The sequence below is a fragment of the Myxocyprinus asiaticus genome, chromosome 36 (genome assembly GCF_019703515.2).
Source record: "Myxocyprinus asiaticus isolate MX2 ecotype Aquarium Trade chromosome 36, UBuf_Myxa_2, whole genome shotgun sequence".
Lineage (NCBI taxonomy): Eukaryota > Metazoa > Chordata > Actinopteri > Cypriniformes > Catostomidae > Myxocyprinus > Myxocyprinus asiaticus.
Window position 1 is genome coordinate 7,747,257 of NC_059379.1, and position 18,407 is coordinate 7,765,663.

The 18,407-nt window shown below is 38.7% G+C and overlaps 2 protein-coding genes across 3 annotated transcripts in view; both read right to left on the bottom strand.

The window, feature by feature from the left end:
• The window catches only part of LOC127427312 (cholesterol transporter ABCA5-like), a 35,420-nt gene extending 33,694 nt beyond the window's left edge, over positions 1-1,726 (bottom strand). For both annotated transcript variants that reach the window (XM_051674842.1, XM_051674841.1), the window contains exons 1-2: positions 1,564-1,726; positions 462-613 (exon numbers count right to left, since the gene is read on the bottom strand). In XM_051674842.1, the coding sequence (XP_051530802.1) occupies positions 462-613; positions 1,564-1,576 (165 nt within the window). In that variant the 5' untranslated portion in view covers positions 1,577-1,726. The remainder of the gene's footprint in view (positions 1-461; positions 614-1,563) is intronic.
• A 1,112-nt stretch (positions 1,727-2,838) lies between these two features.
• The window catches only part of LOC127427314 (kinesin-like protein KIF19), a 66,513-nt gene continuing 50,944 nt past the window's right edge, over positions 2,839-18,407 (bottom strand). The window contains exons 6-20 of the mRNA XM_051674845.1: positions 16,088-16,213; positions 15,260-15,454; positions 14,116-14,262; positions 13,854-13,976; positions 13,497-13,653; positions 12,263-12,437; positions 11,803-12,001; positions 11,012-11,282; positions 10,661-10,782; positions 7,311-7,474; positions 6,816-6,909; positions 6,320-6,443; positions 5,727-6,112; positions 5,053-5,218; positions 2,839-4,901 (exon numbers count right to left, since the gene is read on the bottom strand). Coding sequence (XP_051530805.1) covers positions 4,768-4,901; positions 5,053-5,218; positions 5,727-6,112; positions 6,320-6,443; positions 6,816-6,909; positions 7,311-7,474; positions 10,661-10,782; positions 11,012-11,282; positions 11,803-12,001; positions 12,263-12,437; positions 13,497-13,653; positions 13,854-13,976; positions 14,116-14,262; positions 15,260-15,454; positions 16,088-16,213 — 2,583 coding nt within the window. The 3' untranslated portion in view covers positions 2,839-4,767. The remainder of the gene's footprint in view (positions 4,902-5,052; positions 5,219-5,726; positions 6,113-6,319; positions 6,444-6,815; positions 6,910-7,310; positions 7,475-10,660; positions 10,783-11,011; positions 11,283-11,802; positions 12,002-12,262; positions 12,438-13,496; positions 13,654-13,853; positions 13,977-14,115; positions 14,263-15,259; positions 15,455-16,087; positions 16,214-18,407) is intronic.

Consider the following 18,407-nt stretch of genomic DNA (forward strand, 5'->3'; position numbering starts at 1 on the left):
GCTGGTCGGGGTGATCAAACAAACAGAGCAAAGTTTTGAAAGTGCCACAGACCCACAGTGTTCACATTTTTAGGGGGAATCAATATACAAAATGGGTTTCTTGAAGCTGTCTTTGCATATTAAGTTGCAATACAAGAGAAAGTAGGCCACACCATCTTCCACAGATTCTGTCTGGACCAGCTAAGATCTCCTACCTCAAGGAAATTACACCAACAACCTTCCAGTTACCATCCCTGAGCTTGATCCACGAGGCCACATCAACCTATAAACTTAGCTGAACAGATCCAAATGGACACTTTCAAGTTATCTTTGATAAGATTCATTAAAAAGCAAATACAAACTCCAGAGGAAGTTGTCTCCAGTTTAGAAAAGATACGTGCAAAAGCTTTTATAGTGCAACAGATTTGCATTTTGCACCCACAAAGAGAAAATCATAAATGTTAGTGACAGATGAAAGGCACCTGGAGACTCTGCTGTTTGGTCCTCCATTTGATTAGCAGGTTTTTGTAGAGCAGGCTCTTCGTCTGATGCCAGACTCCGGCATCTCTTCTACTTACAGGCTGCTTCATTTCTCCAGCATGCTTCAGCTGACTGGCACATGGATCAGACACAGCTGCAAAACAAAGCACAGGAAACCACTCAAAATGTGGTTCTCAGTCCTTCGATTCTTGGAGTACCCCAGCTCTACACATTTTGGATCTTTTATCTGAAACACCCAATTCAGGTTTTTGAGCCTCTACTTAAAGAATGGTTTAAAATAATAATAATAATAATAATAATAATAAATATTATTATTATTATTATTATTATAATTATTTGTAATGTCAGCATTTACTGACCATCTTGCTGTTCCAAACCCATATGACTTTCTTTCTACCATGGAACACACAATATGTTAGGCAGAACATTAGTTTCAGTCACTATTCACTTTCATTGCATCTTCTTTCTTTTTCTTCACCATATAATGACTGAGGCTGAAGTGTCAGCAACTAACATCATGCCTAACATCTGTGTTCCACAGAAGGATTTGAAACAACTTTTGAAAAAAATTATTTGAGTGAACTATACTTTTTTTTTTTTTTTAAACAAGATTATGAACCATTGCTTTATAACGATAAGCATGTCTTAAGGTAAAAAAAGGGGCAAAAGGTGAGTACAAAGGTAAGCAGAAATAAGAATACATAAGAAGCAGCCTGTAAACTGTGGCAGTGTGTTGATGCCTAACTGGGGAAAAAAAGCCGTTTGCCGAAAAAAAAAGAAAACATTGCTAAATATTTTTAAATGCAGGGATGTCATTGCGCGTGCAGAAGGTCGCGTGTACCTGTCAGGTTGCGCGTGCTCGCCCAGTGCAGGTTAATAACAGCTGTACTGCGCTTTTGACCGTTCCTATGTGCTATATATTGTTTATATGTTATAATAAATCACATGAAGCATTAAAGCCAAATGTACAAAGTGTCGATGAAATAATGACGCTTATTCGTTGCGGTCGGTGTGTAAACACTGTCGGCTAACGCTAACTGGCTAACAGCTCTCCCTCAGGCTCCAATAAGGAAGTGTACTCACGTATGAAATACATTAAGGCATGTCACTCCCCTCCTCCCAAATTCGCGGTGTTGTTTTATATTTATTTTTAAACAGCCATTAGGAAATAAATAAATAAATAAATAAATAAATAAATAAGAGACTCCAGTAGTGTTGTCAACACTACTTGCGCCTCAGCTATCAGCTGGACCGACCAGTCAGCCAGCCAATCAGCGCAGCCCTACAAGTTCCGAGACTCGTGATTGGTCAAAATCGATCAAACCAATGATGAGCCTCTGAACTTGCAGGACTGTGCTGATTGGTTCGTTGGTTGATAAGCGTCATTACAACACCTCCACATGCCTTTGATTATATTATATTATATTATATTATATTATATTATATTATATTATATTATATTATATTATATTATATTATGGTCATCTAGTTAAACAAACCCTAACAGGGTAAAATGTAATATAATAGAAATGATAATGATTTAATAACTGGATATTATCTTAATTTCATGATAGTCAGACCATCTGACTGTACATTGTCTCGCTTATTACATGGCTACTTACTAAATAAATAAATAAATTGGCATGAAATATTGATTTGTGTTCAAATTATTTGATAATTTTTATTATATGATCATATTGATCCGAGTAGCAGTCATAACACCACAAATATTTGACTACAAAATTATTATACAGTATTATACTATATTATATTATGTTTGATCTTTGCTCAGTAGCTAAGAATTCAATCATTATTTTTTGTGATTATCATTTATTCATTTAACTATTTTTGTAAATTGCATGCCCAATTTAGACAATATTACCTTGCAATTTATAAAGAGCTCAAGCCCACAGTCGATTATGCAATACCTGCTGTGTCAGCCAGATATTTTTCTATGTTTTGCTTGGTCAAACAAGACAGGAGAAATCTGTTTGCACAGAAACACTAACAGTCACGATATCCTCTGAGAGGGTGCCAAAAATGGAAAATATGATAGTACAGGACTGTGGTAGGGAATGATGTTTTTCAAATGGATACAGCATTTTAAGTGACACATTTGAGTGATCATATGTCTCTGAAATACTTTGGTTCCTGTATGGGGGAAAACATGGTTCTGAATGATGTTAATTATATTAGATTTGTTTATGGAGCACAAATCAATTACTCTTTTTAAATATAACAGTGTGAATACTTCTGGTCAAAAGACACATGGTTCTTTTAAACATACCTTGTCAAAAGGTTTCCAGTCATTACTTTCTGTATAATGACAGTCATAACACATGTCCAATGTGTGATCACTTTGTCAATCAAATTTATTTTGGTTACAAAAAAAAGGTATAAACTTAAGAGTAGAAAAAGTATCTATCTATAATTATATATATTAAAAAAAAAAAAAAATACACAAACTTTGAGAACATTTCAAAGAAAAGGCAGCAGTGTTTTTTTTTTTTTTTTTTTTCATCAAATAATTTATAGAGGGTCTGGACTACATGAAATATGCCACCTCGTCTGGTACTAAGATCTAACACAAACCCAAAAGGATTTTAAAGAAAATAGTTACACTGAAACATGAATGACAGTGAAGGCAAAATTCATTTGATTTATCCACAGTTTTCCTGAGCAACCACTGGGCAGCGCCATGATGATTCAGATTGCCTGTTTTCTATTTCTGGTCTCGAGATGCCAAGTAAAAACTGCCACAATCAGCGATCCAGAGGTGGGGGGACAACTATTTAAGTGTTTTTTGGAGTAAAAATTAATTTCAGGCTCAACTTGTGCAGTTGTTGGTTGTCATAACAACTAAACTAACATCTGACCATCACTTCATGACATCTACACACTCAGGTGAGGCACTGTCTATAAAAAAAAAAACTGTCATGTCGACTCTGTGAAGTATCGGCATGTTTTTTGACAATTTTTACAAATGTAATACCTTAAACATTACATTACCCACTAAGAATATACGCCGATGTGAGTGAAAACACTGGAGACCTGAAATTGAAAACAGTAGAATCATGGAACACTTCAGTGTTCAGGATAAAGGTGGATAGCAGTAAACACTAAATGACATCAGTAAATGGAGCAGTGTGTATCATCAGAGACGAATTCTTAGAAGCCAGACATATGATTCATAAGCAGTGTGACAGTACATTCATTTGTGCAAGGCCTGAGGGAACAATACTTTCACAACCACAGCAGCTGTGAGAAATATACTGTTCCCTGGGGAATGAGAGGGGCATATGTGATTGTGCAGTAACATAAACAAGCATCACCATTTTAGTTCTGTAGACTTAGTAACTTTTTTTGGGGGGGGGATTATATCATCATTGTCAGTTGTCACTATAAGGCCTGATATAAATATTCAACTGAAATTTTAGACAGGTTTTATCCCCTGTCAAATTAGGTTGACTTTAAAAGAGCATTTTTGCTGTTCAGTCATGACATCAAATTGCAGGCCAACCCAGAAGGCAAATTCGCCATGGGTTCCCTTGAAAATTTCTTATAGGTTTTTAGAATATCAGTTTTCAATTTATTAATAAAATGTGGTCTGTGGTCTGCCTGACTGATGGACAAGTGATGCGTGTCCCACCGTTTTAGCAACTTGCGTTTTAAAGCATTCAACAGCATTAAAATTAATGTGTTGCATGCGTGTAATTCATATTTTAGATCAAAACGTACAATTCTCTTCAAGTAATGCTAACCACAGTCAATATTTTACGAATAAATTGGAAACCACTATTCTAAAAGCCCATTAGAAATTCCAGTGGCAACCAATGACTCGAAAATGCTACGTTTTTCCCCAGGATTTAGGACTACAATCCGAACAGTACTAGAAAGTCGACAAGTCAGGCCTGGTGAATTCATGGCAATCAATTCTTGACATTTGCAGAAGCCAAAGGATTTCTAAACAAAATAAAGCAGACATCATAAGTCACCAGTCATCAGAGAATATTTGCAAACACTCAGGAAGGGAAGGGAACAAAAACCCATGTCACATGATAGCAGGGCATGGTCTTTCTTTACAGAGTATAAGTTCATTTTTTTACATATTTATACGTTGGATCTCACGGTACAGCTCTTTGATTGGGATACAATGAGGAAACCTTCCACTTGATCTCTACATGCTTTCATGGGATGGGATCCATCGTGCTGGTGCTGTAGTCAAGGGGACGCCATCTTTGATCAGGCCAGGACCTCTGCTCTACCAAGAGAAAGTCCTGAGAATCTTTAGTGTTTGCGGGTTCGCTGGCCGCCCATCCCAGTGGTGGTGACGTACAACAGAGGCTGAAGTTGCCTGGTTTGGGGGCCACGCTTAATGAGGTGGGAGGGCAGGTTGGAGGAAGTGACATCAGCTGTTGATCCTGTGGAGGTTGAAACAAGACAGAAGTCACATAACGGAAGTAACATGGGTTGCAAACATTATCATGTTGACTTTAAAAATGCATCACAGCTGTAAGTCAGTCTATCTATCTATCTATATAAAAAAGGCAAATGACTGAAATTCTGTCATACCTGTTTGGTGGATGTTGTGGGAGGGCCGGGCTTTTGTAAGCTGAGGTTGGGCTCTATGCTGGAGCCGAAGGAGAGGGGCAGGGGGGTGGCCGTTAATGTGTAGGTGGGGATCAGAAGTGCTATCCAGGGGACGAAATCGTTGGCTGGTGTTCTTTACCTGAGACAACTGGAGGGTAGAGAAAATTTAGTTTGTTATTATATACATATACATATACATATACACATATATTTATATATATAATGAGATTTTGGGGGAAATGTGCTTAACTTAAAGAAAAACTTAAAAATAGGCTTCATATCCTTCAAAGTCATTCAATTCAAAGTGTGAATTCCTTTGTCTTATTAGTGACATCTGATTTCTTAATAATCTCTAATTTAGGCCTAGGTATGCTGATCACTGTGTAAAATATAAGATGTACTTATTCAGATTGAGAATTTTATGTTAACAAATCTTTTAAATTCAAGAATACTGTATATCATTATGTTCAATTATATGATAAGAAAACACATCCCATCATAAAGGGAAAAATGCCCCTGAAATTAAAATTCATGGTGCCAATATTACCCCTTAATGGAAAAGTTAAATACTGACACTGGACCCGGACATTTTTTCATGACATCCACCCATCAACACGAATAGGTGCATGGACATTTTTCTTTTTCTGAAAACTCACTGCCTGTCCTGTGACTTCAAATGATCGAGACCTCCTCTTGTATCTGCGACCCTCAAAGTCCTGTTCCTGTGGGGTGGGGTTCTTAACAGCCTGACGATTTCGGGGACCCGTCCATGTGCCATTGGGTGTGGTGCCATCACCCGTGCTACTGGACAGGTTGTCATCAGAGGTGGCGTGCCATAGCTCTGGGCTTGGCTGTCTCCCACGGCGCAGCACCAGGCCTTTGGGGGGCACCTCGCTTAGAGACAGGTTACTCTTGTGCTTCTTGGGATCTAGGGGAGAGGGCGGTGGGGGTAATCGCAGGGCGTCTAATTCAAGGACCTTAGAGCGCCGTCGGGCGGCCTTGACAGCGATGTTCTGCACACCTCTTAGGATTTGCTGTTTCTCTGGAGAGAAATAACCAATATAAAAACTACTGTGCATGTAATCAAAATGTTTTCTTAGTATAATTAGGACCAGTATAAAAACAACAACAACAACAACAGAATACTACAGGAAACACTGGTACGTATTATAATTGGCCAACCCAAACATCACAGTATGTACAATCTCGCATAACATGCACAAAGATGAAAGAACTGAGGACCTCTTACTTTTAGGTGTGAGAGGAGCATCTGTGCCGTTCTCACTGCACTCAGTTGAGGAGTCCAGGTGGCTGCTCATACTGTGGCTGAGATGACTGCATCTCGAGGTGTCATCCAGGACAGATGGCAACAGCTGCAGAGCAGAAATACAGTCAGAACAGCGTCAGACACTTTTGATTAAATAAAATCAAAAGTGAGACAATTTGGACTGAGTTTCTACGTTTGCTAGAAATACTAAATTGTCTTATGTATGTATGTATGTATGGATGGATGGATAAATTGTCTTGAGAATGGATAGATGGTTGGATGGATGGATGGATAAATTGTATTGAGAATGGATGGATGGATGGATGTATGGATAAATTGTCTTGAAAATGGATGAACAGAGGGACAGACGGACGAACAGACAGATATAGTAGGTAAGAATAGTAGGTTAAATTTGTTAAGAGAGAGAGAGAGAGAGAGAAAGAGAGAACTCTCTATTACATCTAAAGAGGACGCTCACCTCTCTGTTGCCCTGTCCATTGATATGAATGGGTGGTGGTGTCATTACTACAGAGTTCTTCATCTGTTTGTGACTGGTCTTAAAAACTCGCTCTCTGTGTGAACAAGGGAAAGAAACCCAGGGAATGGAATCATGAGGTCAAAGGTAAATCATTACCATGTTCTTCTTATTTTCTAACCAAAAATTTACGAATATTTAGTTTTCCCAAAAAGACCTCTTAAAAATGTTCTTCATGAATTGCACTTTGGAGCAGTCATGCAAACTTCTTAGAATTTTCCTAAGCACTTTTTTTTTTTTTTTACCTAAACTAGCAGAGCACCTACAGTACTTGGCCAGGCAGCATAAACCATCTTAGGCTGGTTGAAGCATTTTTTTTTTAACAGTGAAAGGGTATTTTCAGTCTAATGTCACTTTGCATTCTAACCAAGATGGATGAATAATGGAAAACTAAATAACAAAAGATGAAACCAATTTGAGAGAATTTGGCATTCTTACCCATCAGACTCTGGCAGGATGGGAGGCAGCGTGTGTCTCCTCACTTTCGTCTGCCCTTGTCTGTTGTCTGAGCCCAGCGTGCGAACACTCTCCTGGTCTGAGTCCATCTCCTGCAAGGGGTCACGGCCTCTGCTGGGGTGGGTGATCTTGGGCAAAGAACCCTCCTAGACAGACATATGTCAGCAAATATGTGAAGATGTTCATGATCACAGGTGACTAATGTTCTGTTAATCTTTTAAGTCCACACAGTAACCTCCTGAAGAGCTTTTAAATTCAACAAGAAACAATATTAACAAACCATTTTAATTTCGTAATGTGACTTTTTTCAGAGTGAAACCAGTGGGGGGCAAAATAATAGAATTCTGAAAACCCAGAATTTATTAGATCCCTGATGCTGAGCATAGTCAGCCACCCGTTTGACTTCGCTCAACAGCTCTGCGACGCCTGCCAGCGGTGGGTGCTGGCTGAAGAGCCCAGTGACATCGGGGGTGTCTTCGATCTCGTGGTACTGGAAAAATTTGTCTCCCAACTACCGAAAGGAACGGTGGAGTGTGTCCAGTGACACCGATTGGCATCGCTGGATGAAGCAGTGCAGTTGGCGGAGGACCATTTAGCGGCATACCCGGGGACCGGCATGCCCCACTCTCTCTCTCTCTCTGTGGTCCCTCCCCCTCCCCTCCTTCTTTCCCGTTCCCCCAGAAACGGTGGAACAATCCCCCGAGACCGGTGCCCCAGCCTCGGGGTTGTACTAACACACCTGTTTCTCTCTCCCCCGGCCCTACCCATCCTCTCAGGTGGGGGAAGCTGCTGCCACTGGTGTGGGCATGAGGTTTGGGCCTGTCTGTTGAAGTTGCAGGGAGCCGGGACACATCTGCAAACGGTGCCCTGTGATGGAGTTGGGAATGTTGATCCGGATCCCCGACACTCCACAGGCTTCCCCCGATCGAGCCGGGATGTCCCAAATACCCGTGAGTATTGGGGGGGGGGGTACATACCAAGCATTGGTGGCTTCAGATTGTAACCAAACCTCCATTCATCAATGCTTGGTTCAAAATGGGGCATTGGATACAAATATTCGGGTGAAGGTGAGGTGTGTGCACAGGGATATTTATGATTATCCTGCAATGATCGTCACTATTCTATTTCAAAGCATAAAACTGAGGCTGTGGTTAGTTCACCCATCCACTAATTCTGGAACTAATTGGCCGGCTTTTCCCAAATTGTTAAAGGGGTTGTGTGTGAATGGGTCCTGTAATACAGTGGGACGGTGTGGGGTGTGTAATGCGCTGATGGGGGAGGTGGAGCCGGGGCTGTCTGCGTCAGCTCCACGTCAGGATGAAGTAAGGGAGCCTTGGCTTCCCCGCCCCTTAGGGGAATGACAATTTCCTTAGTGAGACAATTTCCCTCTCGAGCAGATGTGAGACGAGACTTTTTGATGCATTTGACCAAGTGAAAGTAATTGATGGTCAACACCTTCAGCCGCGCATTGCACTCACATATCCGTATTTTTTAATTATAAATGATCGGTTGTATCAAGTGATGCAGGAAGCTCAGACAAAAGAAGATACAACCCAGTTGTTAGTACCATGGAGCCGTCAGGAAATGTTGTTCCAGTTGGCTCATCATAGTCTGATGGAAGGTCATTTGGGATAGAGGAAAACACTAAACTGTCTCATGGCCCGTTTCTAATGGCCGGGCATTCGTGGGGATGTTAGCCGGTGGTGTGCGACATGCCGCGAATATAAGCTGGTGAATCCGCCAGCCACTCCAAAAGCACCATTGCGCCCTCTTCCGCTGAACGAGGTTCCCTTTGACAGAGATGGCCATGGACCTTGTCGGGCCATTAGAACGGTCAGCACGCGGGTATTGCTTTATGTTGGTTCTGGTGGACTATGCAATGCGATACCCGGAAGCAGTGCCTCTTCGCAACATCTCAGCACATAGTATTGCTTGATCAGGGCACTACTTTCATGTCACGTACACTATGCGAGCTGTATGAATTATTGGGTATTAAATCAATTTGGACAAGTGTGTACCATCCACAAATGGACGGCTTGGTTGAACGATTTAATAAGACCTTAAAATTATGAGTTGTAAATTCGTGCTCAAAGATGCTCGGAATTGGGATAAGTGGTTCGAACCTCTGTTATTTGCAGTGCAAGAGGTCCTGCAAGCCTCCACAGGGTTTTCCCCATTTGAATTATTATATGGGCGTAATCCCCGTGGCATGTTAGACGTCATGAAGGAAAACTGGGAGGAGGGACCTTCACAAAGCAAAAATTTAATTCAATACGTTCTTGACCTGAGAGCAAAACGCCACACACTGGGGCGTCTATCACAGGAGAATTTGCTATAGGCTCAATAACATCAGTCCCAGAGTTTGCACAGGGAGACAAGAACTTGTATTACTACCCACATCAAGCTCTATATTACTCGCAAAGTGGAAAGGGCCCTTTGAGGTCACACAGCAAGTTGGGGAAGTCGTACGGAGTATAAGGAAGTGCGTACAGATAGGGGCTCGTCAAATTTACCACCTCAACCTACTAAAACCATGAAGGATGGCGGTCCCCGTTTCCTTGGCAATGGTAGTTCCAGAGAGGGAGGAGCTTGGTATGGAGGTGAGGCTAAAAGCCAATCAGTTCACTCCGGTCCCTTGTGGAGACCACCTCTCGCCGTCACAATGTACAGAGGTTGCCAGATTGCAAAAAAGTCTCTCTGACGTGTTGTCGCCTCTCCCTGGCTGCACTAACCTCATAGAACACCACATCGAGATGGCCCAGTCCACAGAGAGAGAGAGAGAGATTAGAGATAAATACAGACCAGAGACTACGTGTCTGCTACCAGAGTGTTTCATATGTTGTTGTGCTGAAAAGCGGACCTGTCTTATCTTTTATGCTGCAAAGCAGACTTTTGGTTTTGAATGTGAAGCTGTGAAGCGATTTTCTATTATTTTGTTAATAAAACTCTGGACTGTGAAAACTGGATCCTGCTTCTCCTTTGATCAAAATACGAACCTTTGCTACACAGAACTACAGTAAATGTAAGTTTGATAAGACAATGCCTAAATCGGTATTTGCCTATTGGTTAACATTATCCAAAAGCATGCCCGTCTTAGGTGACATCAGCCAAAATGGAAAGTCATTTCAGAGGTAGTTAGTGTTTGGGTTGGGCTTCGTTTTTTTGATTCAAGACTACAAAAACATACCTTTTTTTATCTGGCATAACATGCACTGATGGATCATTTATAATAAGAGCAGGAATGTGAATTAAGAAAGTAAAGAGTGTCATTTTTCGATTTCATGTTGACTTCGAAAGACAATAACCTTTCGGAAATGTCTTTCTTGAAGTACCTTAAGAGTACGAATGGTGAACTTATCCAAGGCCACGACTCTATCCAAGTTCTTCTCATCCATTTCCTTCATGTACATCTCATAGAGCTCTTGAAGATGAGGAGGGACCAGGAGACTGTGATCTGCAAAAGAATCACAGCAGATCATGTTAACAGTACTTTTCATAGCCAAAAGACAACTATATACTGGATGTTCAATCACATCGTCAAATTTGTTTTTGTTTCTGCTTGAAAGCTGAACTGAAACCTCATACTGAATCATTCAAAAAGACTTTTGGATAATTCTGCTTAGAAAGTTTTGCCTGATTCATTTCTGGTTGACAGTCCTTGCTTACTCATGCAAATGACCCACCATCAATAAATCTCCGCTGCTGCAGGATGATCTCGTGGCATAGGTGCCTGTGCTGCTCAAAACGCTGCACGACCACGTTTTTCTGCCGGATCACATTGTCCTTAAGCAGAGTGCTTGACTGCATCTCTGCATTCTCGATCTCCAACTCGTGGACCTTACAGAGGAGGCAAAGAACCTCCCTCTGCTCCTCAGAGCTTACGCGGTGGGGGAGAAGCTCCTCGAGATGTCGGGCTTGCTCTCTCAGCTCTGTCAGACGCTGCTCCAGCCCGGCCTGAGGAGAACAGACGGCCTATTGTCAAAAATACTTTTTAACATTTAGTATTTTAGTAAAGTGATTCCGGGTGAACACACATGCCAGTTCAAGTTGAAATTATACACTTATATATAATTACTGATTTATCTTTACTCAGGTGATGTCAGATTCACAAATGAATTTTTTTTTTTTTAACTGGTTCTTTGCATAAAAGTGATTCACCAAACATTTGTTAATCACTTGACTGTAAGTACTTGAAGTAAAACTGTGAGGAGGGTGACATGTTGGAATCATAAACATGCATTTTTTAAAGTTATAAATAGCTGTAAACATTTATTTAATAAGACAGCTAAAACAGCACAGTAAAATGCCACACAGGGACGCTGGAAACACTTTGGGGAGTGATCAGTCATAATGAATCATTACATTGCTTTTGAACTGATTCACTAAAATGAATCAGACTTCCCAGTGTTATTGCTCTGGTCAAGACTGTAAGGTTTTGGGGTGTTATTACTCTATTACCACTAACATAAATTACCTTCTGTTTTTGTATTTTCTTCTGCTCTGCCATGAGTGTGACAAGATTCTCTCTGGCCATGGCCACCTCTTGTGTCTCTGTGCTGTCCGGCAGAGATTCTGGTGAGTCGGAGTCTTTCTCGCTCTCATCCTTATGAAAACTCTCCTTCCTCCTCTCGCCCTGCCACTTCTTTCTTCTTCTGAAACGTTCCTGCTCCCAGCTAAACAGACACAGAACATATCTCAGTCTATATCTCTGTACCTCTGATACCTGAGTGAAGTGAACTTGAAAGGGACTGATTTCATACATCCACTGAAAATTACCTTGACACCAGTTGGTTAAAAGTAATTGCAAAAATGGGTCAGAAATGTGAATTTAGTTCTGAGAAACGGTCAGTTTTTTCACATCATTTGTTTGCAGATGCCACATAATTTCATATGATGTATGTAAGGCATTGGCATTCAGTAGAAGGGAGACTCACTCTGCAATGGTCAGCAAGTGTTTGGATGTGTCAATCTGGATCTCCATGTTGCTGTTGTCTAACTCCATAAGACGCTTCCTGATGTCCATCTGCTGTCTAAATGCATTGATCAGCTGTTCCCGTAGTTGGTCCATCTCAGCCTGACTCTGCTGAGATGAGTGAGCTTGCACCTCTGCTGTAAACAAACAGAGAGAAGTCATGTTATGCAACATATCTGAGCAATATCACTCATCTTCTTTGAATAGAATAGAATAGAATAGAACAGAATCCATTTGAAAAGAAATGAACAGAAATGTATAGAATCAGCAAGAATAGAAAAGAATAGAATGAATTAGACAAGAATAGAATAGAACAGGAAATAATCAAATAGAATAGAATCCATTAGAGGAGAATAGAATCAATCAAAAAAAAGAATATATTAGAATGAAATAGAACCTATTTGTAAAGAAATAAGCATTATAATAGAATATAATCCATTAGAAAATAACATAATAGAATCAAATAAAAAAATAATCTTAGAGTAGAACTAAATCTTTAAAAAAAATAATCCTTTAGAATATATATGAAAAGAAAACAATAGAACAGGATGGAATAAAATGTATTAGAATAGAATACATTAGAGAAGAAAATTATGTGTTTGCTCTATTTCTCATTTGCAAGAAGTCACTCTGTATAAAAGTGTCTGTTAAATGAATAAATGTAAATGTAATCAATAAGAAATAATTTATTGAAAAATAAAACCTATTAATCAAGAATACATTAAAATAGAACATAATCTATAAGAATAGAATAGAATCGATTAGCATATAATCTATTAGAAAAGCATCCTTTACAAAAGAACAGAATAAGATAATTTATTGGGCTAGAACAGAATCGTTTTGAAAATAGTCTAATAGAATAGAATAGAAACCATTAGAAGAGAAAACAATAAACTACATTGGGAAGAAAATAATAAAATAAATTAGAAAACAAATATATTAGAATAGAACAGAACCTATTAATAAAGAATACATTAAATTCTGTATAAAAGAATCTATTAGAATAGAATAGAACCCATTAGAACAGAATATAAAAAATTAAAAAAAACATCCATTAAAAAATAACAGAATAGAATCAAATAGAAACAATAATCAAATAGAAAATAATATGATAATAAAGAATAGAATAGTATAGAATTTAAACTTGTGCATTGTAAATGAGCATATAATTTCTTATGTTACAGACAGGATGTTACCTTGAACATGGCGGATGTCTGTTCTGTCTGGGTTGAGCTGTATACTGGCCTGGTCCGCAATCTTTTTCTTTAACCTCTGAATCTCGCTGCGCAGGTCAGATATAATGCTGGTGTACTGAGCGATGTGATAGGACACATTCAACAGGTTTCTCTTTACCTGGATAGATAGAGACAGAGTAGATGTAAAAACAGGGCAGATGGCAGTCAGTAGAACATAGTGCAGGAGACAAGTATCAAACTCACCGAATCTTAAGATTTTGGACAGTGTACTTAATGCAGAAGTAATGATACCGATGTTTTGTTTTTTGTTGTTGTTGTTTTTATTACTTTATTCTTTCCAATATGCACTGAACTTACCCGTGTGCGGATGCTTTTGGCACGGTCGGCATAGGTCAAGGTATTCCGTGAATCTTCGAAGGCCAGAGAGGCGGGGCTTATGTGGGCAATCATCACTGTTCGACTGTTCCCTCCCAAAGAGTCCTGAAGACAAAATAAGACCCCATACAAGTGCGGAGGACTCAAGACCTTATCAAATCATCATATGTCAGGGAAAATATCACATTTACAGTTGATGAACATGTTTGAGCTTTTCTGTTCATGAAGAATTGCTTTGCTGTACCTTGAGCAGTCGCGTGAGTTTGCTATCTCTGTAATTGACATATTTGTTGCCATTCTTCTCACTCAAGGCATTGATGCAGTTCCCCAGAGCAAGGAGAGAACGGTTAATATGAGCTCCTTCTTTTAACCTCTGACCCCTGTTCTGTGTCTGAAAAGTATGATACAAATTGTTATAGCACCGTTTTGTCTGACGATATCATGACATTACTATTCCACCGGCACGATTCCAATTGTATTTTTTCATGCAGCAGTTGTTTTTGTCAAAAAAAAAAAAACAGCTCTGAGATAAAGAGCTCCCAATAATAATGATAATTTTCATTTTCGGTTGAACTATTCAACATTTTTGATTTTGATTTCCAGCAGAGGGCGCTCTTGCTTATCTTATTCTCTGACTAGTTGCGCAACAGTCTTTCTCATTAATAGAAAACAAATAACCCTCTTGATTCTGAGCAACAATGCCCCATAACCAACAATGTGTTCTGCTTTTGTGTCAAAAATATTCATGTTTAAACCCACAGGGTGCTTGAGTGGTTAATATTTTTAGCAGTTCCCATCGTAAATGTGTTCTCTCATGTAATATTTTCCTGTTGTGAGGGCGAATGACACTTTAATATGAAGCATGATTCACATTTCTTTCTGCACACAAACCTAATGTGACTTGTGGAGGAGTCTCAGACATCAGAAAATAATTAATAATTGTTATGGTACAATGACAAATTATTCAGTATAATGGACTTCCCCATTTTTTCCCCCAGAGAACACGTTTATCACCTATAAATTACTCTTGGAATTCTTCCCAAGTCACTGGCTAATATGTGATTTTGAATATATTTAAAGCCAACTGTGCCAGCTTTTATTTAAGAAGAAAGACTGATAGCTTTTATATTAATGATGGCCTGATTTATGGACATACATCACTGCTTGCCCATCATGCTTACTGAAAAAAAAAAAAAAAAAAAAAATATATATATATATATATATATATATATATATATATATATATATATATATATATATATATATATATATATATATATATGGTTTTATGTAACTTTTCAGTCCAGAAGATAAACAGACCTAATATTGATAGCTATTTCTTAGACGTACAAATATAAACTATTTTTCACCACACACATCATAAGTACCTGTGAAGCCCGCTCAGACCCAGCCAGATCAATCATGAAGAGTCGTGCAAATCGTACTTCCTGTAGAATGTCTCGGCATCGACTCTGTTGTCGCACGGCCACCTGCAGCACAGCGTGAGAGCGAGACGACGTCTGATTGGCCGCTGTCGGCTCTTGAGTTCTCTGCTTGTTTCCCTTCATTAACAACTCCATGATCTGAGAAAAAGAAAACAGCTTTAAAACACAACATAATCTACAGAATGTCTTGTATTGAGCTTTGCTTGGAACAGAGTTGGGAACACATTACAAATAGCAAGCATTATGTAATCAGATTACTTTTTTGGAAGTAATGTGTTACTTTTAGAATTTACTCCATAATACAATAAACACAAAATTACTTTTTCAAATAAGCAATATGGGTTACCTTTCCATTCATTTACTGATAAATACTATTGAAAACCTCTCGCTTCCCCATAACATTGTCCTCTTGGCCTCAACAGTGCTTAAGCGAGCGGCACAACACAACAAAACTAGTATGCTCCCATTATACTCAAAGAAGCTGCATACTATGTAAGCATTAAACAATGTAGTTGTTAAAAAAATAAATAAAAAAAAAACAATTAAAAATTTTTGACTTCATATTTTCAAAGTTGGATTGTCTGATCTAACTAAAACTAATACTGAAACAACATAAAACCTTATGCAAAGTAAATTCAGATACTTCCAAAGATACAAGCGAAGTAAAAACTATTTATGGACAATGATTTATGAATTGAAACTAAGTGATAATGCCTGAAAATAATGCAAATCAGCTGCTTGTATAGAAACGTGGGGGTCTCAATAACGAACCTCGCGTGCATTGATGGTGGAGACCTCTGTGATCCCCGTGACCTGTATCTCTCCCTTCGAGTCCTCTCTCAAGTCCAGAAACCCAGAGGATGGATTCAGTAAGTCTCTTATCATCTCATTATAGATCTGTAGCACATGAATATAACAGGAAAAAAAAGACCATATTAATTTCCAAACTGAAAAAAATGTAATCTACAGTGAAAAATGTGGTATCATCTAAATTTACTGGTTTTATTCAAGTCAAAAATATTTTTTTAACATTACTGAATCAATCTGAAAACATTAGGTTACACCAACAAAACTAATTTTAAGGGTTAAAGGGATAGTTCACCCAAAAATTTAATTTCTTTCATCATTTACTCATCCTTGTGCCATCCCAGATGTGTATGACTTTCTTTCTTCTGCAGAACATTTACAGAATACAGAATATTTCAGCTCTGTAGGTCTATACAATGCAAGTGAATGGGTGCCAAAATTTGTAAGTGCCAAAATCCACATAAAGTGAGCATAAAAGTCATCCATATGACTCCAGTGGTTAAATCAATGTGATCAGACATTATATGATAAGTGTGGGTGAAAAACAGATCAAAATTTAAGTCATTTTCTTTTTTTATCATAAATTCTCCTCCCTGCCCAGTAGGGGGCGATATGCATGAAGAATGTGAATCACCAAAAACAGAAGAAGGAGAAACAGAAAGTGGAGATAGACTGAGCAGGGAGGAGAATTTATAGTAATTTATAGTTTCTCACCCACACCTATCAAATCGCTTCTGAAGACATTGATTTACTCACCAAAGTCTTCTGGAGTCATTTTATGCTGCCCTTATGTGCTTTTTGGAGCTTCAAATTTTTGGCACCCATTCGCTTCCATTATATGGACCAACAGATCTGAGAAATTCTTCTAAAAATCTTCATTTGTGTTCAGCAGATTAAAGAAAGTCATACACATATGGGAGGGTTAGGGTAAGGGTTAGAGAGAAGAGAAATTTAATTTTTGGGTGAACTATCCCTTTAAATCAAGTACTGTCCAAATAGTGTTTTATGTAACAGTTTCAGGTTACCACTTTTTTACAGCACAGTTCTACTGTCACTGTTTGAGGGAGGACAAATACTGAATAATAGACTTACATTTCCATCTATTCTTCATACAAATATCTTGTATTGTTTCAAAAGACTTTGAACATAGCGCATGAGTCACATGGACTCCTTTTATGATGCTTTTATGGTGCTTTTTTGTCATTTTTGTAGCTTGACAGCCCCAGTCCCCATCCACTTTTATTGTATTGAAAAGCATGTATATTCTTTAAAAATCCTGCTTTTGTGTTCTACAGAAAAACTAAACAAAACAACAACGTCGTAAAGGTTTGGAACAACATGAGGGTGAGTAATGGATCTTCATTTTTGGATGAACTATTCCCTTAATATTTCAGAATACTTAAGCTTCATTCAACCCTATTTAGAACAAGGCCATATCCTGAGCTCCCCTGTGGTCACCTCAAAAGCTCTCAATGCAAGCCATTCCTTCGGAACATTTCATCACAGTCACTGAGGTCACTCTGATGTGCTATAAGCATGTGATAATTTTAGGGTGATGTTGACAGTATAAAAAGAAGCGATTGACAGAGGAAAAGAATAAGACCAGCTATAGATACAGATGATGGAAAGAGAAAAAGAGGACAGGATAAACCAGGAGGTCTGAACTTAAAACCAGAGAGGCTGGGAATAAAAACGCTTCCTCTCCAGGAAGGCACCCCCTCGAGCATTTGGACAGCCCAGTGTAAACAGTATTTTTAATGTGAAGGTTTAAGAAAAGCTACAGGACAGGAGAGCATTGTGCAATTTACTGAGGTTTGCTCTTTCCGTGTGTGGACGGAGTGGATTACTCATAGGTCTGCACATCCCAAACACCTCTTTAACCTAAAGAAGTCAAACAACATAAACCACTTGTGTGTTTATGTACGGTATGTGTGTGGTAAGTTGCATGTGCACACAGTGTTTCTGGGTGTGCATTTAAATGCATGTAAATGTATGTACTGGTAGGTACGATCACAATTGCATACTATTATAGTACGTGCCTTCAACAGTATACATACAGAGTGCAATATTCACATTTTCTGTATGTATTTACATTAATTCCTTAGGCAGATACTTTTATCCAAATCGATAAAATTATAGAAAGATAGTGCATTCAGAATATAGATTTTATCGGTCCATGCATTTAAATTTTTTCCATCAAGACTGGATTAAAAAATGCAAGATAACCGCGTTTGTTTCCAAGATGATAATAGGATGGCACTTGCTGAATTAAATATGCTTGCTG